At 49.0% G+C, this 24,034-nt stretch overlaps 3 protein-coding genes and 1 long non-coding RNA gene across 5 annotated transcripts; 3 read left to right on the top strand and 1 right to left on the bottom strand.

The window, feature by feature from the left end:
- LOC117846603 (stomatal closure-related actin-binding protein 1) lies at positions 1-5,019 on the bottom strand. 2 transcript variants are annotated; one of them, XM_034727827.2, is made up of 13 exons: positions 4,835-5,019; positions 3,455-3,761; positions 3,114-3,242; positions 2,833-2,925; positions 2,363-2,503; positions 1,792-1,860; positions 1,570-1,653; positions 1,249-1,429; positions 1,051-1,167; positions 911-969; positions 647-781; positions 367-516; positions 1-291 (listed from the first exon to the last, which is right to left on the bottom strand). In XM_034727827.2, exons 2-13 carry the CDS (start codon positions 3,740-3,742, stop codon positions 253-255), a joined length of 1,485 nt encoding a protein of 494 aa, XP_034583718.1. In that variant the 5' UTR covers positions 3,743-3,761; positions 4,835-5,019; the 3' UTR covers positions 1-252. The 2 variants fall into 2 exon arrangements, with proteins under 2 accessions (XP_034583718.1, XP_034583720.1); XM_034727829.2 differs by lacking the exon at positions 4,835-5,019 and adding an exon at positions 3,939-4,813.
- Positions 5,020-11,738: 6,719 nt separating this feature from the next.
- On the top strand, positions 11,739-14,763 carry LOC117845715 (probable mediator of RNA polymerase II transcription subunit 26b). Its single transcript, XM_034726779.2, has 9 exons — positions 11,739-12,645; positions 12,752-12,820; positions 12,912-12,994; positions 13,084-13,139; positions 13,256-13,377; positions 13,486-13,531; positions 13,628-13,932; positions 14,020-14,137; positions 14,324-14,763. Exons 1-9 carry the CDS (start codon positions 12,241-12,243, stop codon positions 14,455-14,457), a joined length of 1,338 nt encoding a protein of 445 aa, XP_034582670.1. The 5' UTR covers positions 11,739-12,240; the 3' UTR covers positions 14,458-14,763.
- Positions 14,764-18,433: 3,670 nt separating this feature from the next.
- On the top strand, positions 18,434-19,859 carry LOC117846510 (photosystem I assembly factor PSA3, chloroplastic). Its single transcript, XM_034727711.2, has 3 exons — positions 18,434-18,870; positions 18,972-19,136; positions 19,269-19,859. Exons 1-3 carry the CDS (start codon positions 18,532-18,534, stop codon positions 19,584-19,586), a joined length of 822 nt encoding a protein of 273 aa, XP_034583602.1. The 5' UTR covers positions 18,434-18,531; the 3' UTR covers positions 19,587-19,859.
- Positions 19,860-22,691: 2,832 nt separating this feature from the next.
- On the top strand, positions 22,692-23,857 carry LOC117845793 (uncharacterized). Its single transcript, XR_004638137.2, has 2 exons — positions 22,692-23,085; positions 23,183-23,857. It is a non-coding gene; the product is annotated as an uncharacterized lncRNA (long non-coding RNA).
- The last annotated feature ends 177 nt before the right edge of the window (positions 23,858-24,034 follow it).

The raw sequence follows: 24,034 nt of genomic DNA, 5'->3' as shown, positions 1-24,034 counted from the left end.
GGCAAACAAACACAGGCACATCAAGATTTATGGGTACTAGGAGTTCAGGGAGCAGAAATACACAGCGCTGGAGCCTGCAAGTACAATACAACTAGTGGCTAAACTGAAATCAATCGGTTGCTGCCAATGCCAGGCACTAACTATGCTGCTAAACTGAATTCAACTCCTCAGAGATCAGATCAGATATCTAACTACTGCATGTGCACGATGTACATTCCGGGAAGCTGTCATGCTTTCAGAGCGGGCTGCTCGTTACCACGGAGTTTTGTCCCCTGGGCCAGCAAGGATGATCTGCGAATATTCAGCCAGCAAAATTGGTCAGGGATCCGGCAATCTCTCCGATTCACAATGAGCTCGGCCACTTACATTGCAATCCATAGCGAATCTCCGGGCGAGCATGAGTGCTGAGTTGCGTTCTCTGGTTGTTTCGAAGCCCAGCACAAAGCTGAGCTCCTTTCTGGGTTGCCAAAAGATAGCTTGCGGGGCAGCATCTCCGCCGCCTCTAACACCACACAGCTGAAAACAGATGGTATAAATTAGATAGTACAATGGCCTGTGCTTCAGAACACCAGCTACCTACGGTGAGTGATCCGGAAGCAATCTCCTCTGTACACTTCAAGTGCTGAAAGTGGTTCCTACGGAATACCTGCAATGACGAGGAATAGAATTCCTTTGCAACAACCGATGCTCCTTTAGCGAGTCTCATCCGCAGTCTCCCAATGCAAAGAACGTGAAGAGAATCTGCAGGCTGAGCAACTCCATTCACTTGAAGAACAACGACCTACACCATGAGGGACAAAATGGTAAGTAAATACATGATGGCGTCGCATTTTTTGCATTCTTTTCAACCACGCTTTAATACAGATTAAAACATGGTACCAAAAAAAGGACAAGGAATGCCCAACCGTACATTATACTCGGTTTCAGGATTCCTTATAAGAGCCTCCACATAATCAGCCAATCCTGCAGCTGCTTAACAGAAATAATGTTACCAAAGTCACAATTATGAAAGCAGCTAAATATGTTACATAACCCACCAGGAAAACGTACCAGGGTCTACTGGACCAGCAGTCTTTGCGATTGAGATTTGACCACCAAATGTGATTTCAGCTTGAATGTACCGCCCAACATCATGTGGTTCTGGAGCATACACTGGCTTTGTAGCACCTAAATGTTTAAGCAGCAACAAGTGTGAAAAATCATGATGTCTAGATTATAAAATATTTTGTAGGATGAGAATAGTTCAACCTGAAATGATTTCTTTCTTGCTTCCTTCAGGTTGTATGCGAAACCACTGGATTGAACCATTTGAAAAATCTACAGATGCATTGTCCCGAGCGACTATGTGCAACATTGAACCTAAGGTTTCAAGACCTTGTAACTCATACGAGGGCATATCATTTTCTCCAAATAGTTGGTGTAGCTCCAACTGATATGAAAGCATAACTAGAAATCAGTTAACAGCATTAAAGTGAAATTTGAAAAGTAAGACAACTGAACTCCACAAGTTTGCTAAACACACGCAGAATAATATGAGCAGTTTGATTTAAATGGATTTAAAATGCATACCTCTTTCAAAAGGTGAACATAATCTGAGGATTTTTCAGCAAGTTGATCACGTAGAACTTGAATCTCGTTTTCGATGTCCATTGCCTAGACACATATTCAGAGACTTGAAATATATTTGGTACTCTATAAAATCCATACGTAATCAAGGAAATGCACCAGATGTGGAAAAATACAGCTTGCAGTTTCAACTGTAGTGTGGTGCAGTAAGCATTTAGATTTTACCTTGCTTGGGCAATGCAGCATTTTCACTCTTCTTGCTTCTTGAACTTCCTCCTTCAGTTCATTCACATCCTTAAGAGATTGCAAACAGGAAATGGTTACCATATATGCACATTTCAGCTGGAAACATTTTTTTTATATACAGCTGGAAACTGAACAAACTGCCGATTAGAAATTAAATCAACACTTAATACCTCTGAACAGCTACAGGTCAGGGGTTTCAGGCTAACAATTTCAGTTAAGATAAACATAAAAAACAAAAAATAAGATGTCAGAGAAGGCATGTGCGTAGGTAAATGATTATGGCAAACACAAAAATTAATTAACTGCTTTAGGTCACCATCTGATGTCAATACTCTAGCGAATTCAGTTTGCCACATATAGATACACGTCTAAATATAGTGGAGCAGAAAGGTCTATTAAGAAAAAGGTTGAACTATGAGAGGACAAGCATATGAAAAAGTAAATAGGGTGAAGTGGTTCAGTGCATGTGTTGTGTTCAATGTAAATATGCAATGGATCTACAAGTATTAACGAAAGTAACACAATATTTCCATCTTTAGATATCACTAACCTGCTTCCTAGTTCGTTGAGATACATTTTCTTCCTCTTCAATTGCTAGTTGAACTCTCTGAGCAGAACCTTTAGCACTTTCCATCTCCACCCGAGCATTAGCTCTTTCTTCATCAACAATTCTCTTGGCATCTTCAGAAGCCTATGAGCAAGACAGAAAAAGAGCGGTGCTTGAAAAGATTGAATAAAATGTTGAGCCTGATGGTGATAAACAAAGCTCGAGTGTGCTTCCATATATGCAGATGCTATCAGAAAAATGAAATATGGAGAGTGTTATTTAGTTATAAATTAAAATTACAAACAGCAAATGCTGAATAGACCACAATACTAAAAACAACTTCTCACATGTATTAGTAATCATAAAAACTCTCTATTTATTGGTATCCTAATGATCACATCTCCTGTTAATAAAAAATTCAAAGGATGCATGTGCTAAGCTATTGCCTACCAAACTATCAATTCTGAACTCACCAGTTTCAACGAGGCTGCTATTTTTGTAACCTCTGTTTTTTGCCGAAGCAACTCATCTTCTCTTTTGGACAGCTGAACTGCTAAAATATCCACCTATGGAAAGTACAGAACTATTAAGGTGTCCACAAAAGGATACGATTTTAGAACATAACTTGAAATTTTATTTGAAAAAAAAGAGATGGGGAAGTTAAACTAGCCATCAAATTCAAAAGTAAATAAACATTGAGGAGCAAAAAAAATTCTGGCAGTATTCTAAATATGGTTTAAAGGAAGAAACCAACCATAGATAGAGACTCCTCAATTTCATCCCTATTTTTGCCTGCTACTCTACTTCTCAGCGACTCCAATACATTTTTTAGATTCTTCAGAAGGATGTCTCGCTCCAATAAAGCTGCATGTCTCCATTTCACCTGCAAGTTAAAAGCAGTAAATTGGGGAATACAAAAAATATATTTTTAATCTGGCATGTATTTATAGTTTATAGTAGAACCTTAAAATATAAAAAGATTATTCATATAATGTGGAAGCTCAGGATATGTAAACAACTCGTAGTATAGGCAGTTCCAGTGAATGAACCAATAGTTAAATAATTACCAAAGAACTGAACAGCTAGAGTCCAAACCTCATTAGACAACAAGGTGGCTGTGTTAAAACCCTTCTCAAATTTCATGGTGAGCTCACGGACTGAAAGGCGCTGATGCTTATCAAGCAGATCTGTTGTCTCCTTGGCAACAGCATCCTTAAGAGATGGCATTTCTGGGCTATCTGCCAATTTGATAATAATCCCATTTGAACCATTCTTGAAGGTAGGGAATTTATTTCTGATGATGTTTGCTGGACGCAGCGGTCCCGACCCAAAGAGATCGCCAAGCTTCTTCCGTCCAAAATCAATAGTCGAAGCTCGAGTCATCTACAAGAGATCCTCGACCCTGATTGCAGAAAAGTGAGCATTAGTGCACCAAAGTATCAATTCGCCTAAAAAAGTATCATTTGTATGGAACGACAACAAATTGACACCACAGTAAAAATAAAAATGCGGAACCTGAAAAAAGGAACAAAAGGTGGAAAAAGATGGAAGAGCAATTTTACAGAATACAAACGTATACCTGAATGCTTGTGCTAGTAGGCCAGTACCGACCTTATGGAATCACATGGACCCGTAGTATTGCCCAGTGCACACTAAACATGAGTACAAATCCGCACTAGAAGCAACTAAATTCAGGAGAAGCAAGTAGTGTTGACATCATGTGCCTTGAATTCCACTCAAAAGGACAGTTAGATAGCACGGAGTGCAAACTTGTCCACGAAATAAGGAGGACTTCCCTGTACCGCTGTACGAACGTACAGTTGAGTGGCCAGTGGAGAACTTGTGGTTTGTTAGCCAAAAATGGAGTACTACGATGACTGAAAGCGAAATTTTAGCATACAAGAGCGACAACTGATACAAGTAGCAATTGCAAACAGACACCTGTAGGCCCTCTACAAAGAAAACCCAAGAAAAATAACGAAGAGAAAGCAACTATTGAAACACATTAAATTTTTATTACCAATAAAACTACCGAGATTGGCTTTCGGGGAAAAAAACTACCACGAAAATCCTAGCTAACTTGAAATCCACTGTTAGTGGACTCCCGGCACCGAATGGATTCATAGCTTCATACGAATTTCTACGCGGTACCTCTGAGGCAACCAACACTGAACGAAGTACAGCCGTATCACTCAACCGTTGGAAACTATTTCCACTTTTTTCCTCTCTCCTCTCTGCGCGCTAACCAGCCAACGGCTCCATGGAAATGCGAGCACAATGCAACTGAGTAGCACTTGCTCGCAAGGCGGGGAGAAATGGGGGGCAAGCAAATCACAGCGAAAGGTCGGATTGCGCAAAGAAACTATTCGGATTTGACTGCCCCCATCAACGAAACGGAAGACCAGAACAAAACTAGAAGCTCTATAAGAACAGGCGGAAATGGGAATCCACGGGACCAAGCCAGGGGCTCCTTACCAACGCAAGAGAGGAACCAGTCGGGGCTCGGGTGGATCCGCGCTTCCAGCGTCGGCGGAGCGCAGGAGGAGAAGCCGGGCGGGGCGCGGAGAACTTGGAATGAGAAGGCGGGAGGAGCGCAGGATAACGAGAAGAAGAAGAAGAAGCAGGCTGGCTGGAGCAGAAGATCCGGCGCAGGTCTGGGCCGGGCGGGTCGGTCAGGCCAGTGCGATCCGAACCGGAAAGGGACAGCGCGCCCGCGCCACGGCCCGCGGAGCGGACGCAGCACCGGGGCAGCGCCGGAGATTCCCTCCCGGGGTGCGGCGGCCTCCGTCGGATCCCGATCGGGTGGATGGGAGTGGCCGGTGGGGGGAGCGTCGGGAGAGGTGGTGGTCAGGTGTGCCCGGTGATGGCGGGCGGCAACGTGGCGTGGGGCCAGGCGACGGCGATGTTTTGTCACGCTCCTCGCGATCGGGGGTCCTGTTTGAACTCTTTTCTTAATGGCTCCAAAGCCGTTGGGACTTTGCACATCACTGAATTTTTAGCTTCCTTTTGAATTTGGACCGCCGGATCTTCTCTCTTTTTCTCGTATTATCATCGTTCTACTACAGAAGCTGAAGAAAATGTGATGAGCAACAGTCAAGTGATGGAGCTAGAGCTAGCCAGGCGCATGTTTTACATTACTGCTTTGCTTCCCCGGTTTCAAGGGAAAATGACGCTGACTCCACTCCATTGATTTTTCCTCAGCTTCTTAACGTAACACCCATGTGCTCGGTTTGACTTCAAGGGCGATCATTTCTTTTTCGTTTTCTGCGAGATTCTTAAGATGGGTTTTCCCGGAACAGCGGGACATGTAGGATGGTATACGCAAATTCGCCAAGCTCTAAACAAATCGTTCACGGACAAGTTGCGCCATTGCGTGTGACGTGTTCTCCATGTCTAACTAAACTATCTCTACGCCGCAATTAATCCGTTCATGGCACATCCACATCACGGGGGTGCATTAACATGATTACAAGGAGGAAGATAAGCTAGTTTAAGCGCCTCTAACCCCGACCAACGTGGTGCCTAGCTACCAGCGTAGCCGTTGCTAGTAGTGCACCAGCCGTGCATGTTACTACTACTCGAGCTGCATGATTTGGGAGCAGTCCCTGTCAGCAATGTCTACCGCTAGGCCGCCATCATGTATGGAGACAAAACTGACGGGGAAATAATCTATTCGGTTCACGTAAAAAAAAACGACGGGAAAAAGGGATTGCAATCTGTACTTAAAAAAAAAGGAAGGGGGGGGGGGGGGTGGATTGCAATTGGTGGCATCATTAGAGCATCTCTTGCACGGGAAGACATGCAAAACGCTGCATGCTGCTGCTGCTGAACTCACTCAGTGTACGGTGCAAAGTCCAGATGAACATCAGTGCCGGTAGCATATTTGGTGACCAAAGCCCATGGCGGCTAGTCTTGGAGTTTAATTTCAGCAATCATGTGCACAGGAGGACACCAGCTGGAAAATGCCTTATCATGGCAAGAGAGAATGTGAGGCCAGCTTCAGCTGAAGCTCTATCAAACAGTTTGGTAAAAAATAGCTCCACCTCCGGAGCACTAGAGGAGCCGGAGCTGTTTTATGTGGAAAAGCCGGAGCAAAGAAAAGTGGCTCCTCTGACTCCTCATTTTAGAAGGAGCTGCAGCCCTACCAAATTAGCCCTCAGAATAACAAATGCTCGAAGAAAATTTTCTTTTTTTGAATTGGCAGATGTTCCTTATCCATGGAAATTTACTTATTCAGTTCTCTGCAATAGGCGGCCAGAGCAGAACTGCAATATGCGAGTTGTTACCAGAGGCTCCAAAAAAATTCGCAGAAAGTGATGAACTAACTGATAGGAGACTGTGCACAAGGGCCGACAGAGTTTCGTCAAGATCCTAGGTGCTCAATGCAAGGCGTGCAAGTGAGCTGACGACCCATTCAGCATTCGAGTTGGTCATAAACAATGACAGAAAGATTTTGCGTGTAATGCGCACCATGTGCTTTGTCTGATCATCATGTGACCGAGTCTGGACACAGGACACCGGGCACTGCGTAGATTCTCATGCTTGTTGCTTGATTACAAATAGACGAGACGAAACTACTCGTCCATCATGGAGGTACTGGGCCGCAGACCAAACTTGAAAACTGGAAAACTAGCCCAAACAAATTGCATACATTTCTTGTTTCGTTGTCGCTGGGCCCTGTGGGCTGGACCAGTCGCAGGGTCCTAGCCATCCTCCCTCCTCACTCCTGGGCCAAACAAATAATACAACTCTCCATCCTCCCTGCCTCTGACTCCTCACAAAGAAAACGAGAGAGACGCAGAGGGAAAATTCTACTACTAGCAAAGGAGCAATGGGGTCAATGGCCACGAAGGAGACTGTTGCTGCTGCTTGCATACCGTAGCACGCAAGCAAGCAGCAGCGGCAGTTTCAAACAGCCAGGTGACTTTGACGAGAGAGAAAAAAGATTTGGTCTAGTGGAACCAAAACTTCCACGCACATTTTCAGAGAAAAGAAATTAACAGAGAGAAGAGAGAGAGAAATCACGCATCCCGTTTGCTTGAATCCTCCGTCCACGACACGTCCGATTCCAATCAAACACAAGAGGCACTCCAACCTGCTCTAAGGACCTGATCGTTCCAAAGCCCCTGACAAACTGATACACTGTACAATTGGGAGAATGGGGGAATGGATCGTCAGAAGGTGATCCGGTTGGACGGCACCGCGGAAAAATCTGGGAGCACTGAGCTCCTCAGCCGCAAGCGAGCGGGTGCCCAGCTGTCGAGCAGAGGGAGGGAAGGAGGGGAGGGGGGCCTTTCGTTGATTCCCGGCGCACGGCGCGTCGCCGTCGGTGAGTCACCACTCACCACCACGGCCGCCCAAACCGGCGGACCAAACAACTTGTGCGTAGTTGTGTGGGCTACGTACGAGCCTCCGCACGCCGCGTGCGCGCGCGTTCTCCATCCCGTCACTTCACCCATCCCTGTGCGGCCTGTGGGCCAAATCCCCTTTCTGAGATCATCATCTGAAGGAAATCTCAGCCACCACGAGCCACGTCTCGGTTGCAAGCAACGAGCGCAGCAAAACGGGGCCGTGGCAAGTGCTGGGGCTCCCCGATCTGGGCGTACGTCTCGCTTTCTGAGATCATCCTCTGAAGGAAATCCTGGAGCGGCAGAGAACGCTCGCTTTCTGTTGTGGGTGAGGTGGCGGTGCCAACATCCAGTCGAGTCGAGTCGAGTCGAGTCGTTAGTAGTTGTTGGTTGTTACTACTACCGGCCATCTACCAAAGTCGCGGTCGCGTTCGAGCGCTCCCGTGCAAGCTGCCGCTCTGGCGCGTTTGACCGCGGCGGAGGTGAGGAGGCACACGGTTCAGGTTCACGATGTCAGCAGCAACGGAACGGAACTAACCAGGACGCGGGAGCTGCGGAGTCTGTTTGGGAGAACCGAGCGGGACGGTTGCAGGCACCAGGCAGGAACCCATCCCACCCTGGGTGGGATATTTGAGCAAGGCGGCAGCTGCACTGCATGCACAGAGGAGAGGACAGAAGCCTTTCGCCCTTTCGGCTCCACTGTAGCGGATGTATGGTCCCACGGGGGTCACGCGGCACGGGAGTACGGGACGCATGTTCCTCATCCCCCCACGCACTATTCGACTACTAGATCGTGTCGCCCCGTGCTACTCCTCCCTTGGTTCTACGAAACCCCGGCCAGTGGTCTCGGTGCGGGGGGAACAGCCCACGCCGTCGCCGAGTCGCTGATGCCCTGGACGGACGGGGAGGACGCCAAGAAAGCACACCCACCGGAGTCCATACCACCCCGCCCGTCCTGCACACCAACCACGTGACGGAGACGGAAAGTGCGAGCCAGCCCGCCCGCACGGCCGCACCTGGTACGCCGCGTGCGCCCGGCACAGCACCGGCAGGAAGGCCCGCAGCCCGCCCGGTCGACACGGCCGGCGACTTGGCTCGCGGCGACCCGGTCAGCAGGCCAGGTCGGTCGCGCCGCGCGCTGCCAGCGAGCGAGCGAGGCCGAGCGCCGCTGACGGAAGGGAAGATCTCCGCGCGTTCGTTCCCTTGGCCCTCGGCGGCGGCCGCAGCACGTGGGGACACCACCGGCCTGGCCCCTGACACCCTCCGTCACGTGTGCCGGGGGGCGGGCGCTCGAGCCCCGAGTCGCCCCCACGTCGTCCGTCCCCGACCCGACCAACCCCGCGGCCGCTGCTGGTCCCACGCCGAGTCCACGTACGCGGCCGCCCTACCACGCGGCGCGGGGCGACACCAAGCACGCCGCGCAGTCCTCCTGGGCGCAGGCGGTGACATCACCACGGCCCAGCCCTCCTGGGCGCTCTGGCAGGTTCTTGGCCTAGATTTGGCCGCAGCACCCGCCATTTCTGGCTCTCTCGCCGAGCTAAAAAAAAGCTTCGCATTTGACGAGAGGTCTTACAGCTACCCAGCACCCAGCAGATCGACTGCGTTTGGGAGGTGGCTGCTGGCTGTACACCACTCGTAGGCTCGTAGCATCGCTGTTGGCCTGTTGCACACAGCGTCGCCCATAAATCGCTGTGAGCAGTGATCGCACTATTCCGAGCATGTCTACCGTAACCTGGTGGTGCTGCTGCAGCCTGCCATCCCAGCAAATGGAAAGATCGCGTGCGCGGACTGGGACTGGTGGGTGGGTGGATCCAGTGGGATCTTCTGCTCCAACAGAAACAGCATTTGAATCAGCCTGATCGAACAGAACTACACCACCGCACAAGGCTCTGCGCTCTGGCCAAAGATTTGTTCAGGCCAGCCATACTATGGCCAAAGATTTCGTACCCTTCAGTTTGTTAATGGACCGTCAGCATGGCGGATTCTCTTTTCATTCTTCAGCTCGGCAGATTTGACCGGCCCTACATCATCCCGTTCTAAATTTCCCTCCTCTTTTATTCCTCTTGTCGAGTTCATTCGAGTCAAAAGACGGAACGCAAAGTCCATGATGCTGGCACAAATACGCGAATATTTTACTACTTGATTGTAGGCGGGGACGCATGGGAGAAGAGAACTTTGATGGTCAATTCAACAAAAGATGGTCCGTCCGCCATGATTCTACAGTCGTGTTCCTTGACTCCGTTTCCCCGCCGGGGACCATTTTGTGCGAGTATGGAGTGCCACTTTCCCGGTTTCTCCCGGCCATTCGTCGAACACCGCAATTCGCTGGCAAATGCCATCTCCTGCCACTGCCAACTCGCCATGGTGCCGTGCGTTCCTTCCTACCTCAATGGGTGATACGAATCAAGCTTACGGATCAACGGGAATCATCTTTGCTTCGGAGCATAATTCGATTTTAACGCCGTGCGTAGTTTTTTTCTTCCTTAGGCCAACTTTGGTGGGAAATCTTGTGTTGGTGTTTCTAAAAGTACCATGTACTATGGAGGAGAGTATTTAATTGATGATTGACGTTGTCATTTTGTTCATTGTTTCGTGTTTGTTGTTTTATAGGCAACATAAGCAAGCGAGCCAACGTTTCTTCTCTCTTTTCATTGCATCTTTTGCCGCTCCCATGAAAATTTCTGACACGGGCCATTTAGAAACAATAGAAATCAAGCGCCCGTGCATATAATCGACTTTGCCTCTCATAGTGCTTGCCTTCCACGGGCTCTAGGAGATTATCAACCATTTTGGTAATTACAAACCAGTACTCCCTCCATCCTAAATTATTCATAAATTTTGTTGTGCATTTGATATACCGTATGTCTAAATGCATAATAATATCTATGCACCTAGAAAGCTAAAATAACCTGTAATTTGGGACGGAGGGAGTAGTAGGAAACTGTTCAACCTATAGAAATTTCTAGCAAGTGGTAGAGTTGTGCTTGTGCATTTAAGGAAAGAAACATATTCCAGGATGAGAGCATAGGAGTAAACAAGAAATTAAGGGAAATGAATTGATGCAACCACAAGTGCTTTAGGAGATGCTTAACCATTTTAAATATAAATCAGCCCTCCCCTATCATAATGGGAAGTTGATTCTTATCGTGGATATGGTAATTTACCCCAACAATACACTACTTCGATCATTAATTACCATTGCAATTCGCATTAATATTTCATAAAAATAAAATAAAAATAATGTTCTAACATTATTTTTAAGATCTCAATTGAGCTAAAAGACAACTTGTCTAGGTTTTAATCTTTGACTTAGCGCATGTGGTCCTATTTGGTAAATTGTACCTTCAGCTATAGGTGGTAACGTACCCGACAACATTAAGACCCGCGCGTGTATTGAGAGTTCAACCAATATACCGGTAAATCTACGATGTATATATTTGTAGCCATCATATTTATGTAGCAGAATTTGTCTTTTAGCAAATTATTAGGTCACACAAAGACAGCTCGAACCTACCACACTTATTTTTCAAAAGGAAAAGATTTCACAAGTCTAATAATGCGCTGCTTTGATTTGTACAGCTACTACACCGTTCTTTCATTACTTTTTAAAATAATAGTGATCATATTTGTCAACTTATCCTTTCTGTCGTAGGTAACGTACCCGCGATATTGAGATCCACGTGTATTGAAAGTTCAACCAACATACCGGTAAATCTACGTTTACTACAACAATTATGTATTTGTAGCCATCTTATTTATGGAGCAGAATTTGTTATCTAGCAAATTATTAGAAGAGGTCCAAGCTGAACCTACCGCTTTTTTTCAAAAAAGAAAAGATTTTGCCAGCCCGAGCTGGTGCCACGCGCGTGTGTGCGCGTAGATTATTCGGCGGCGAGCGCGCGCGCAGCGTTGCCCACTAGCGCTAGGGCAGGGCCGAAACAAACAGAGCCCGGCGCGGTGGCGACACCGCTACGTCCACGCGGCTTTACCGCTTCCTCCTCCCCTGCGCAGCTGCGCTGCTGCCCACGGCACCGCACGCCCACGCACCCGGATTGCGGCGCTGCGCTCGCGAATCCGCGAGCAATCGCAACAGCCACCGCAACGCCACCCGCCCCGACCCCCTCCTCTCTCTCCTCCCGTCGTCTCCTCCCTCTTGTGGGGGCAAGTCGCGAGGGGATAGGCAGATAGGCACAGATAGACAGGACAAAGATCAGAATTAGTCACGCACCCAGGAGGAGAGCCAGGGGGGAAGGGAAGAGAGAGCCAGACAGGGAGGAGGAAACCTTTCTTCTTCCTCGCCGCCTTCTCCTTTCCCGGTCTCGTCTTCCTGGCTCTTGTTCTTGAATCCGCCAGCGAGTTCTTGAGTCCGAGCGTGGCAATCTACGTCCTTTTCTTCGCCTGTTCAGGACCCGTGTAACCGAAGGACTCGATCAAATCGAATTGGAAAAGAACGTAAATTTTAATCTGCTAGGGGTGGGGGGAAGGGCAGGCGGTCTTGGCAGGGGGCGAGGCGGGCCGGCCGGTTGATCGGGGATGGCGCCGCCGTCGAGGGACTACTGGCTCGGCTTCTTCCGCGGCGCGGGGGACAGCATCTTCGACGCCATCGACGCGGCCATCACCGTCGCCGCGTCCGACCACCCGGGCGCCCTCCGCGAGCGCCGCGACGGCATCGCCGAGCGCCTCTTCACCGCGCTCCTGGTGACCGGCGCCACGGCGGCGGCCGGGGCGGCCGCCGTCGCGGCGGCGGCGGCGGGGACCCCCATCGCGGGGGCGCCCACGCCGGCGCAGCTCCACCCCGAGGGCGCCGCCAGTGTGCCCAGCCTCTGCAGCTCGGACCGCGCCGAGGCCATCACCGACGACGGCGCGCCGCGCTGCGACGATCCCGTCCTCGCCGAGACCGAGCGCATCAAGGCCATCCTCCTCAACGACCAAGAAAAGGTCCCTCGCTTCCTCTCGCTGCGCTCCATGTCGCCGCCGCCGCCGTTTGTACCGCCGGTTGCTTACTGGTAACTAGTACTGAATCTTCTCTGCTCTCACGTTCCAGTCGGAGGCCGAGTTGTTGGAGCTGCTCCGGCGGCTGCAGGAGTTGGACCTAGCGTTCGACACCTTGGATGTGAGCCGCCACCGCCGCCTTCGTTGATGGATTACTCGGTGCTTAATTCGTTCATGTGTTTAACCAGTGTTCATGTGGATTCCTTTGATAGGTTACTGCGATTGGCAAGGCTGTGGCCAACTTCCGCAAGCACAGCTCCAAGCAGATTCGGAACCTCGTCAGATCGCTCATCGAGTATGTCTCCATCTGTATCATTCGGAAAGCGTTTGCATGATGTGTTCTTCCCTTGGTTCTGTATGTTGACATGTTTTGTGTGACTCCAGAGGTTGGAAGCATACAGTTGATGTGTGGATTGCTCGCCGCCGAGAGGCTGTTGTAGGTAGGTAACAAGCAAAATTAGCTCATCATTCCAAGTTCTCTACTCATATTCGCCTAACAAGGCATTACTAGTGCTGCGCTTGAGTTGTTGGTTAATGGTTCTGCAACAATTCACAGACCAAACACCTCAGTCCATGGGCCCTTCCAGTTTGGAGCAGGAGGATCGAGGGGTGGCTTCTACCCCCATGGACGAACGCGACCTTTTCGCAACACCGAGCACTACCATTCGGCTGTCTGAGGTATTTGTTTTATACACACAGAATCAATCAATTCAGCGTCTATGTGGTGCAGAAACTTTGCATGGTTCATGGTATGATCTGACACTGCTCCATCTCGGCATTCCTCAGGAAAACCGAGGTTCCAAGTTCTCTGATGGAATGGATGATGATGGAAGTGAGTGATCGATCCTTATCAGTCCCTTCCCTCCTTAATTATTCTTGACTAGGCATTTGTATTTATTATTATCTTCCTTTTGTGAATTCAATACAGGCGTCATGAACAATTCCGGTAGGGACTGTGGCCAGCAGTATCCGATCAACCAAGAACCAGCTAGAAGGCCTCCTTCAATGGGCCAACTGTATGATCCAGAGCCGTATTGGAGGCAAGAACAACCTGCAATGAAGCAGTCTCGGCCGCAGGAACTGAGCAATGGCCAGAAGAAAGAGCAATTTGTTGCTGAAATGCTTGCAAGACCCTCAAACGCAGAGTTAGGCCCTGGGAGACCACAGGCAAGGCCTAGGCAGCATCAAGAGTCCTCACCAGCTCAAGGCAGGCCACAGTCGGCTTCGTCTGAGGTGAGCATTTCGTGTTGTCAACAAACTGTACATACTTATTTGATTGCTGCAAAGTTTGGTTTGGTCTGAATTTCGGTTGATGTATAGAAACCGCCGGCCCACCATGATATAAACTCTGTCCGAGCAAAGCTAGAACTGGCCAAGAATGCGAAGCTAGAGGCCACTAAGAGAAAGCTTCAGGAAGGCTACCAAGAATTTGATAATGGTATGCATGCTGCCTTGTCAGTAGATTTTTTTTTTCTCTTCTCATTGTTAATCATGGTGTCCTTGATGCATCTGGTAGTGAAAAATATTTGATCTGGGCATCTTTCTTCCTGATTGCTACATCGTGCTACTTGAGCGATTATGTGATGAAGTTTGATCCTGAATTCTTTACTTTGCTCCAATGCAGCTAAGAAGCAGAGAACCATACAAATGGTGGATCCGCAAAATCTGCCGAAGCAAGGGAACAACCGGAATTTCCAACCTAGTGGCAAGCCAAGGAATAACAGCAACATCAACAGCAACCGGAATTGGTCAAGATGAGGCACCAATTCCATTGAGCAGCAGTGATCATAGATTGCAACCATCAAATCCCCTTGAAAACTTCATTCTTCTCCTCTCTTTTTTTATTTATCATCGGCTAAATTTTTAGTCCAGGCCAGTACATAAACAGCAGCAATAAGGCTTGTTTCAGAATTGCTCACAGTGCCCCAACAGACACTTCCCCAGAGGAGCATTGCATGCCTGCATTCTCTGACCTTGGTCACCAATGGCTGGTCCTAGTGTTTGTCAAACCTGTAAAGATACGATGCTGAGTCCTACTACCAATTCTGATCTTGAGCTCCGAAATGGGTGGTTTCGCGCCTCGGTCGCGACGCAGGGTGCTTTCTACTACGCTGTCATCGGAATGAGGATGTTCTCTGCTTGCTTTGGTGCTGCGCCCTGCTTTTCAGACTCGAGTGCCTTTTGGGGGCCTGTCTTTTCGCTGAATTCAGCGTAGCTTGTCCCCTGCAACTGGAACTGCTAGGCATCGTCGCTGCAAGTGTTGTGTTCTTGGCTCCTAGTTTCACCATGGCAGAACTGCATGGAGACATTGTTTGTTCAGGTAGAGAAAGTGTCATAGGAACTATACTAGCGTTTGTTGCAAACTTCCGCGAACCTCTGGCGCAAGTTGTATGACTCTGGCGGTGAACTTGGTCTCGAGGTTATTTGGTCCAGGGTTTAGGGTCAATGTTGGCGAAATACGCGAAAATTTGGTCAAATTTGACACGAGATAAAGAAAAACCAAGTTTGGTCAAAATTTTGTTTTAGAGACGAGGTTTGAAATTCTTTGAGAATTGGTCAATTCGCTTGTGCTTTTTTTTTTCTTTTGTTGTCCCAAGCAAAAAGGGTAGGGTAGGCAGGCTTTGTGTGAACACCATAAACCAACACTGCGGCTGGTTTGACAAGCCCGAAGCAGATCATTCATTGGCCGTGATCATTCATGCCTCGGCCGCGAGGGGCATCGGCATCTCCCGCGTCGCGTGCGGGGGCCACCGAGCAGAGGACGCACCCCTCCCACTGCCGCGTGGGTCCACGTTTTCCGGGGATTTCCCGGCCCCACCGCTCAGTGGAACGGCGTCGCGCGCGGCCGCGGGGTGCTCCGCCCGAGGCGCGTTTAAATATGGAGGGAATGGACAACATTGGCTTCAAAGCTCGAAGCGCTTGTGGGAGGCGTTGAAAGTTGGCTGGGGGGGTGATCTGCTGTGGCTACCAACTCTGTGGCCAGGTTTGTGGTCGTCATGCAAGCAAAATCGCAAATGGGAAGGCCAGCTGGGTGGATGGGAATTTTAAATCCAGCCATCATTTTAAAATAACGACAGTACTAGTGGTAATAGTGATTTGTGCTAGATGTACTTGCCTATTTGCCTCCTTAACAATTAAGTATGCGTTGGATTTGAATTTTGAAAAGGGGGAAAAAAATACGGCATCAAAAGTACATGACACGTCCCGTGCATGCATCCCGTTAAAATAAGAGTGGGATTTGGGTACGATCTTATGCTCGTTTATTCCGGCGGGATATTTTACGCCCACGCAGAAAGCTAAACTTTGCCGCCGTCCAGCATTAGTCGCTGTCACTCCCCCCAGCCTTTTTTTCTAATGCTCATCCGTAACCTTTTCTCAAGTCGACGGCCGACGCATGCTGATTTCCATTTCCACACGGCTACTGTTCGCTTTGCATTTTCCGCCCGCTTGAAGATTGGGTTCCCGCTTTGATTAACAAAAACGATACGCAACCACATATTTTTTAAGTTTATCTCCCATCCTCCAAATCTTAAACCGAATGAAGCAAACTCTAAACTTGCATCTAAATAAATAATTACATTAAATTAAGATAAAAGAATGGCGAAATGGCCAGATTTACAATTTATTTGATCCTGGTGGTCCAGAGGTCGTCCGAAACTATTATTATAAGCCATCATACTCTGATCTATTCCAACTGAAATCTTTAAACCCAACTCGATGGAGAAAGCAAAGCAGGGATCCGAAGCAACTGTCCCCTTCCACCAAACCAACCACCAGCTGCCGTTTCCTGTCAAGATCAGCCACCAATGGTACGATTATTGCAGGGCTAGATCAAAGTAGTATTACTCCTGCATTAAGCAGAGGAGTTTGCGTCGTCTAAGCAAAAAAAACAAGAGAATATTTTGGGGAGGCGTCGGCACGCATCGGGTTCGGGACGTGTCTCTACGTGCAGCCTCGCGTGTTTTGCCAGGCAAAAAGGAAAGTGGGAATAAAACACGTGGTCTCATCTTGATCTCTTGCAAGCCTTTGCACCGGATGTTCGTGTTCCCAGGCCCAGCGTTTCGCACGTTTCAGGCTGCCACGGATGGATACGGTTGGCTACTGTGGTGAGGTCGACGCGGCGTGTACCGTCGTCCATCTCGCGGCACTGCAGCCACCATCTGTGGGCGTGGAACACGTGTCCACGTTTCTTGCGTGCCGAGGCCGAGCCCGGGTGCTGCTGCTACCGACCTGTCTGGCTGTCTGGAGGTTTGGGAGGGTAGCGATGGCTGGCGAGCTATACTACGGTTCGGACGGAGTACATGGTAGACTCTGACCTGCCAGCAAACAAGAAATCTCAGGGAAGAAACACGGGTACAGTCCAGATGCGTTAACTAGACAGTTACTTGGGTCCAGACACTCGGACATTGGTCACTGCTCAGGGATGGCTCCTCGCTGGAGGAGATCCTGCCATCCCCTCGTCAACCGGCGTCGTCGGGATCTTGGGCTACTTGGGATCAGGCTCGAGCTCTGCAGCCCGCGAAAGCGCTGCCCAGGCCCGGCACAGCAGCGTACGTGCATGGCTGCCGCTGGCTGCTCAGTTCTTCAGCTCATTTTTTGACGGTTCCTGACTATTTGGTGGTTTTGCTGAAGTTCTTCAGCACTCGTTTTGTCTTTAATCTCGAATCTTACGCCGGTTTACCTGGAGATTCACTTGGGTTTCTCAGGCCAAGATGATGTATGCTGGCTTAGATCTAGGATGCGAGGCTAGCTGCAAGCACCATCATCAGTGTAAGTATGTACTGGCCACCAAGAGTGGGTGCAGGGTTTGAAAGTCACGGAACGAAAGGCTCAAAAGCTCAGCACACAAGACAGTGATGATTCTAGTGCAACCTCAGTAGCAGCAGCATTTTTTTTTCTGGGGAGATAAGCTGTAGTAGTGTTTGTTGGAGAAAATGAGGCAGTAAAATGACCACTTGCACATTACCTATGTGTTTGCAAACTTGAGAATTTATATGCACCTGACTTTGCTCGTCATCTTCACTTTATTGATGAATTGAACAGGTCGTTCAATACCCACTTTCCTATGTGGATTCGTAGGAGTCCTAAAAAGGATAATGTACCTTCTGCACCTCATGATCAGCAGCTGATGCTGGCTCTCAGGCTCTGTGTAATGTTCATGTGCAGATGTGCTAATGGTAAATTGAGACGGCAGATGTGCTTGTATGCAACAGTCAGGGAACTTTGAGCTCTTTCTTATTCAGTTCTTGGTTGCTTTTTCGTGCACAGAGTATTCAACATGCCAGCTTACGCCTTTTCGATGCAAATTTTGGCACCAACAAAAATTTAGAGAGAGAGTTGGGAGTTGGGACAATGACAACCTCCTTGTCATTGTTCAGAAACAGCAAACAGGAGTAATTCTTCGACATACAGAGAAAACTGAATGGCAACATCATCTGGTTATCAGGTCATTCGCTCAAAGATTAAATTGTTGTGCACCTGAACCCATCAAATCTGAAGAGTTGTGCAGATAAAAAAAAATCTACAATATAACTCAGCAACTCATCCAAAGTTTTTAAAAATGCAATTGCATTTGCATCCACTTTAAAGTTTCTGAACCGAGCACGTATGCCCACCAAATTAGTCTCCTGAAATTCTCAATAAGTCAGCAGCAAGGTGATTTTCAAATTTCAAGTTTCAACAACTCCAATAGATCAAAAAACAAAAAAAAAAAACCAACTCTTCGCTGCCTTCCCGGACAGCAGCGAGCAGTGAGCAGTCCATTTGACAAGGAGATAAGGCGCGCGCCACCACACACGCACAGCGGCATCCCAGTAAGCTCCATCGGCGGGCATGGGGGCACTACCCGTCGCCCACAAGCTCGCTCTCACCTCCCCCTTCCTCCCGCGCCACCGCCGACCCTGCCCCGCCGCCCACCACCACGGGCAGCGCCGGCGGCGACATGGAGTGGTGGTGGCGTACATGGAGCCGAACCCCAATTCGCCGGCGGCCATCGCGGGGCGCCTCGTCGGGGCGCTCCCCGTGGTGGGCCTCGTTGCGCGCATCCTGAGTGACGAGGGCGGCGTCGGCGGCGACATCATCGACTTCGCCGAGTTCCGCCGCCGCGTCAGCAAGAAGTGCACCGTCATGGACTCCCAGGCCTTCTACGACTTCAACGAGCGCCGCGGCAAGGTCGGCGAGCTTCTTCTCGTGCTCTGATTCTTTCTCCTGTCCTACATCCGTGAGAAACTTGCAAGTAACGGAGACACTTCTTGTTCTCGCCGTTTGGGCAGCCGGGGGATCCCTTCTACGTCCTGCTGTGCTGCTGGCTCGCCGCCGTCGGCGCCGGGCTACTCAAGACAGAGGAGATCTTGGAAGGCGTGGCGCGGCTCCGCATTTCCAACGACATCGAGTTCGAGGAGGAGACCTTCATTGACATGATCAGGACGGCAAAGGAGGTAAATGCCTTTCTGCAGCTAGCTCTTGATGATAACATTCATGTCCTATCTGCATTGCAATGGTATACCAGAATTACAGAAAGGAAGTATCAGTTAGTTGGTCGCTGAGACAGTAGATGAACTGTGATGCAGAAACGAGCAAAGCTGAAGGCTCCAGCTCCGCAGATACCGATGGAAACGCGGGCGGAGAAGGCCCTTGAAGCCATCTACGTCTGCTGCTTCGGGCAGGACATGGTTGAGGAAGAGGACGAGAAGCTTCTCCGCACGATACTGAACGCTGTCTTCCCCTCCGTCGGGAGGCCGGCGATCGAGAGGATGGTGGCGTCCATGGCCAAGCAGGTGGCCTCCGGCGAGAGGAAGCGGGACGGGAGGACCGTGTCCAAGGAAGTTCAGCAGCGGCAGCTCAAGGACCTACAGTTTCTCAAACAGAACAAGCTGGACTCTGCATGAGCCATCGAGCGTGTTTGGCCGTGGTTTACTTACTCAGGTATTTGAGTTCCGTAGTTGTAGGGAGACGAGGAACAAGTCAGATGCAATTTGGTTTTTACCATAAGTGTGCTAGGAGGAATCAGCCATGATAGCTTGCAATGCAAAGATATCGAATGTAATTAGGACAGCAAGCGCGGTTCATAGAGTCAGCACAGGGAAGCAGAGTAAAAGTACAATTTTGAAACGAACCAGGCAGTAGGGTTGCCGATTATATTAAAAGGAATATGACGTTCAGACTGAGAAAAAATAACAAAGAAAAACCTCAAACAACACCGATCGGTTGGATTATGATATCAGCACGTGTCGCACGACGCTCGCACCACTCAACTCAACAAACAACATTGATCGGTTGGATGTACCTGGATTGGTACATCAACGCAAGTTGGATTGAAACATCGACACGACCGCACACATCTCTGGCAATGCTACACCTCACGTACACACAACGCTCAACTCTAGCAATGCTACACCTCACGTACACACAACGCTCAACTCAGGTCGCTGCACCTTGCTGCACAACCAACCATAGCACCATGCTATCATAAGATGCCAGCACCAAAGTTCTGCTTGCGCCATCTTGACGACGATGTTCCGCACCAAGCTAGCCACTGCAAAGCAGGGTTAGTCACCATGAACCGTTGCAAGCTGTCTCGCCAAACCGCTACCCCTACCGCTTGCGCCATCTTTCGACGTTGTCCCACACTATACTAGGGCTAGCCGCTGCAGTCCGCTACATGCTGCCATAACATTACGAGTAAGACATCCCTTGACCCCTACCAACTCGCACACCATCACACAACCAACCAGCGCCGTCACATGGATCCAAAGCACGGCCTCAACCGCCACCTCTCAGACCCCTGCTGCAAGCCAAGACCATTGCCAAACAGTATATATTCTCTTATTTGCCAAACAGTAAAAGTACAATAGGCATCAAGTTAGCAACCGATGTGATCACATGAACTGGTAGTTCTCTTGCACATATGCAACAGATGTTGTTCCAGGCTTGTAAACATAAACAATTGTTTCTGATGGAAGAAATAGACAAAAATTGCAAGGAATGTGACAATTGTGAGGTATGCTGGCCACTATTTCAGCAATGAAAGGATATACTTAACAGTTAACATACACTACGCCAAAAATGATTTGTGTTACCATATGAATTTTTGATTGCTGACGGGCCTAATTACCACCCGCCACCACAAAGGATCCTGAGGCTGGCGTGTTAAAAACTGACGGGTTCGTAGACCCGGGGTCCCCAATGGAACTGCTTTCCCACGATACTTAGCCCAACAAAGGGCACAACCACAACGTACACCTGGGCCGGCCCGGCTACGCGCGGTCAGGCCAAGGTCTTAATCCGGCCACTGGCTGTCTTCTCCGACTAGGAAGCCTAGTCGGCACCCCAACCGGAAGGAGCCGGTCGGGGTGGGGCCGCAGCCCGACCCTGGCTTGGTTCTCCCGATCGGGTCCTTACAACCAAAACCCCCAGACCGGGGATGCACCGTACCGCCCGTGCTGCTCCCCTCGACCGACTAAGTCGGGGCCGGCTAGGACAACCGACCGGGGACGCCCGCCCGGTGTGGGCCCAGGGAGCAGGTGGGACAAATAACGAGGAAGCGTCCGGGTCAGCCGGCCATACGCAGAACCGTACCGCGCCACGCCCTGCGCATGCCTTGCACAGTACCGCCGTAAACCTACTCGCTACGACGGAGTGACCTGATGAGGAGAATAGAGACCGAGGACAGAGGCCATACCGCACCAGATGACATGGGCGCCAACAAGACTAGACAGTGCCCGAACACTCACTCTTTTATCCTCTCTAACCAATAAGGCCGTTCCCTTGTACTATAAAAGGGGACAGACCCCCCACTCTCGAGGAGACTCTGGGACACCCCCACATACGCACTCTTACGCTTTCGCACTCTCACACTCTTAGCGCACGTTGAGCCCCTGCCACTCTCTTCCACTGAGAAGAACAAAGCTAGGACTCAGGCACCCCCTCTCATACTCCTCTCATTTGTATCCCCACTGCAAACTTTGAGCACCTAGGCTCAGGAATAAAGTCGACCGACTGACCCCGACTGGATGTAGGGCGTGTTGCCCAAACCAGTATACATCTTGTGTCATTGTGTGCTAGACCATATCCGATCTAACGCACGGCAAAACTACAAATATTTACTTATCGGTCAGATTTTGCACTGACAAAAACCGTCACCAGAAATGTATTTGTGCTGGCGGGTGCCCGTCAGCACAAATGGAGGTAATTTGTACTGGCGGGTGCTTATGTCACCCGCCACCACAAATACATTTTCCAAAATTTACATCACTGAGAAGGGTTAAAACTACTTAACTAGTTAAAAACTTTATCCTACATTCCATAAGATACTTTTAATATGCATTACACTAAGTATGTGTACTTGTGTAGGAGTTTCAAAAATTTTAGAAGTGATTTACTATTTTTTAAGGTTTAAATGATTTTAAGTAAGTTTATTGAAATTCATTGATATTTGAACTAAATTTTCACAAGATTAAAAAGTTTCAGAAAAATTGGTGTTAAAGACACATGTTCCATTTTAATTCTAATCATGAAAGTACATGAAAGATTCATAACTTTATTTGGCATATTTACCGCTTCTATTAAAGTCTTTTGTGAAAAACAATTCTAATACTATCTAAATATGGTCCGAAAGTTCTATAAATTGGTAGGGAGTTATTTTGTGAGTCCACAACTCTAGCATAAAAGTTTCAATATGTTATGAAGAAATTGGACTATACATTATTCACGAATGTATACTTCATTAAAAACATTTCATATAACTCAAGTCCAACTCTGAGCTTGTGAACTAACTCATCACAAAAAATTATCATGTATATTTACAATTTTTTACATGCACAGGACTATATATATATATTCTTTCATAGAAGTCCCAATAATTTTTGAACTTATATACTTGCATTAGTAAAATCAAAAGAAAAAAGAAAAATATTGATAGATTTGTACTGGCGGGCCATAATACCACCAGCCGGCACGCCTGCATCCACCACCAGTGCAAATATCGAAAAATTTTGGAGAGACAGATGTGTAATCGAAAAGACTGGTGCGCTCCACCCGGTGCATCTGCTCTATCCCTACCTTATCTCTTTGCATTGCTCAACCTTATCACTTTCACTGCACACTTCTATCCCATCCTCACCTCTCCCCTTGTCTCTGTCTCCACAGTGAAGCTGTGGCCAGCTCGGACGATGGAGCGGTGGCTGGCACGTGCTGCATCGGCAAGCTGCAGACGGCAGAGCCGCTACTGGTGGCCCCACGCTGGTGTTTGGTGCGGGCACGAGCCGTGTCGGCCGGAGCCATAGGCAGCTGCGACAACACGGGCAGAGGCGCTGTGGCCGGCGGACCCATGGGCAGCTTCGGTGCACAACGGCAAGCTTCTGCCACTGCTCATGCAACTCGTCCGAGGTACGTGCTCAATCTTGCAAGAACAACGGCACCAGAACTAATTGCAGTAGATGAAAAAAACAAAATCACCGCAGCACTTTTGTTTTGGTTGCTCAAGTTGGCGGGGATGTGGAGGGTGATTGCCAACATGCACCGGGGATGAAGCGAACTGCCGACGAGGTGACCGTGCTGCTTATGTCCTTGGCTACCGCTGCAGCTAGCTACGACTCCGGTTGAGGAAGGAGGCATAAGAGGCACGCTGCCGCTGCCGAGCTCTATGCGGACCTACGCGCCCGGCGGCGACTCCGGTTAGGGAAGGAGCCTTTAGAAGCTCGCCGCCGCCTCCGAGCTCGACGCGCTCGCGCAGAGCTCCGCGGCTAGCGCATGGCGCATAGGCGTAGGCCGAGTCGCTGTGCCTATGCGGTGGCGCTCTAGGATGGGCGCACGCAATGGAGTCCAGAGCCAAGAAGGTGTGCCTCGGGGCTCACGACGATGTGAGTTGCAGTGCGGCCACGATGCTGACTTACGAGCGCTTGCGACCAGTTTTTTTTTTTGCTAAAATTATCTTTGCTGACGGGCTTCTTAAGCATCCGCCAACGCAGATTGCATTTGTGGTGACGGCGCAGATCGCATTTGCCGCCAGGTGTTTTCTGCCATAGTGATAGTACAATGCAGTATACAGAAAGGAGAAGCAACACAAAGAATAGTTGTAGAAATTATAAATGTTTTACAAAGCAACATTTTATAAAAGAGATGGATTGGTGTTTGTTAGACATTTTTTTATATAGCAGTATGTAGAAACAGCTGTGATATTGCGGAATGCAGATTGTGCGTGCCCCTAAGGTACGGCACCGGACTTGATCATGTTGGTTTCAACTTTCAGCAGGTATCAGACGTAACACTTGCACGCACGACCTTTTTGCTTGCAAAAACTACCCGGGAATTCCGCGTCCACGAACCAGTGCTCCAT

This window comes from Setaria viridis, chromosome 2 (assembly GCF_005286985.2).
Source record: "Setaria viridis chromosome 2, Setaria_viridis_v4.0, whole genome shotgun sequence".
NCBI lineage: Eukaryota > Viridiplantae > Streptophyta > Magnoliopsida > Poales > Poaceae > Setaria > Setaria viridis.
Note: the sequence above shows the minus strand (reverse complement) of the source record. Positions and strands in the feature narration are given on the sequence as shown.

Coding starts and splice junctions, on each gene's coding strand:
- LOC117846603 (XM_034727827.2), bottom strand. CDS start 3,742: ATGACTCGAGCTTCGACTATTGATTTTGGACGGAAGAAGCTTGGCGAT. Junction 3,243..3,454: donor CCACCTTGTTGTCTAATGAG/GTTTGGACTCTA, acceptor TTTAACTTGCAG/GTGAAATGGAGACATGCAGC. Junction 1,168..1,248: donor CAAGAAAGAAATCATTTCAG/GTTGAACTATTC, acceptor TTAAACATTTAG/GTGCTACAAAGCCAGTGTAT.
- LOC117845715 (XM_034726779.2), top strand. CDS start 12,241: ATGGCGCCGCCGTCGAGGGACTACTGGCTCGGCTTCTTCCGCGGCGCG. Junction 12,995..13,083: donor CTCGTCAGATCGCTCATCGA/GTATGTCTCCAT, acceptor GTGTGACTCCAG/AGGTTGGAAGCATACAGTTG. Junction 13,378..13,485: donor CTACCATTCGGCTGTCTGAG/GTATTTGTTTTA, acceptor GGCATTCCTCAG/GAAAACCGAGGTTCCAAGTT.
- LOC117846510 (XM_034727711.2), top strand. CDS start 18,532: ATGGGGGCACTACCCGTCGCCCACAAGCTCGCTCTCACCTCCCCCTTC. Junction 18,871..18,971: donor TCAACGAGCGCCGCGGCAAG/GTCGGCGAGCTT, acceptor CCGTTTGGGCAG/CCGGGGGATCCCTTCTACGT. Junction 19,137..19,268: donor TGATCAGGACGGCAAAGGAG/GTAAATGCCTTT, acceptor ACTGTGATGCAG/AAACGAGCAAAGCTGAAGGC.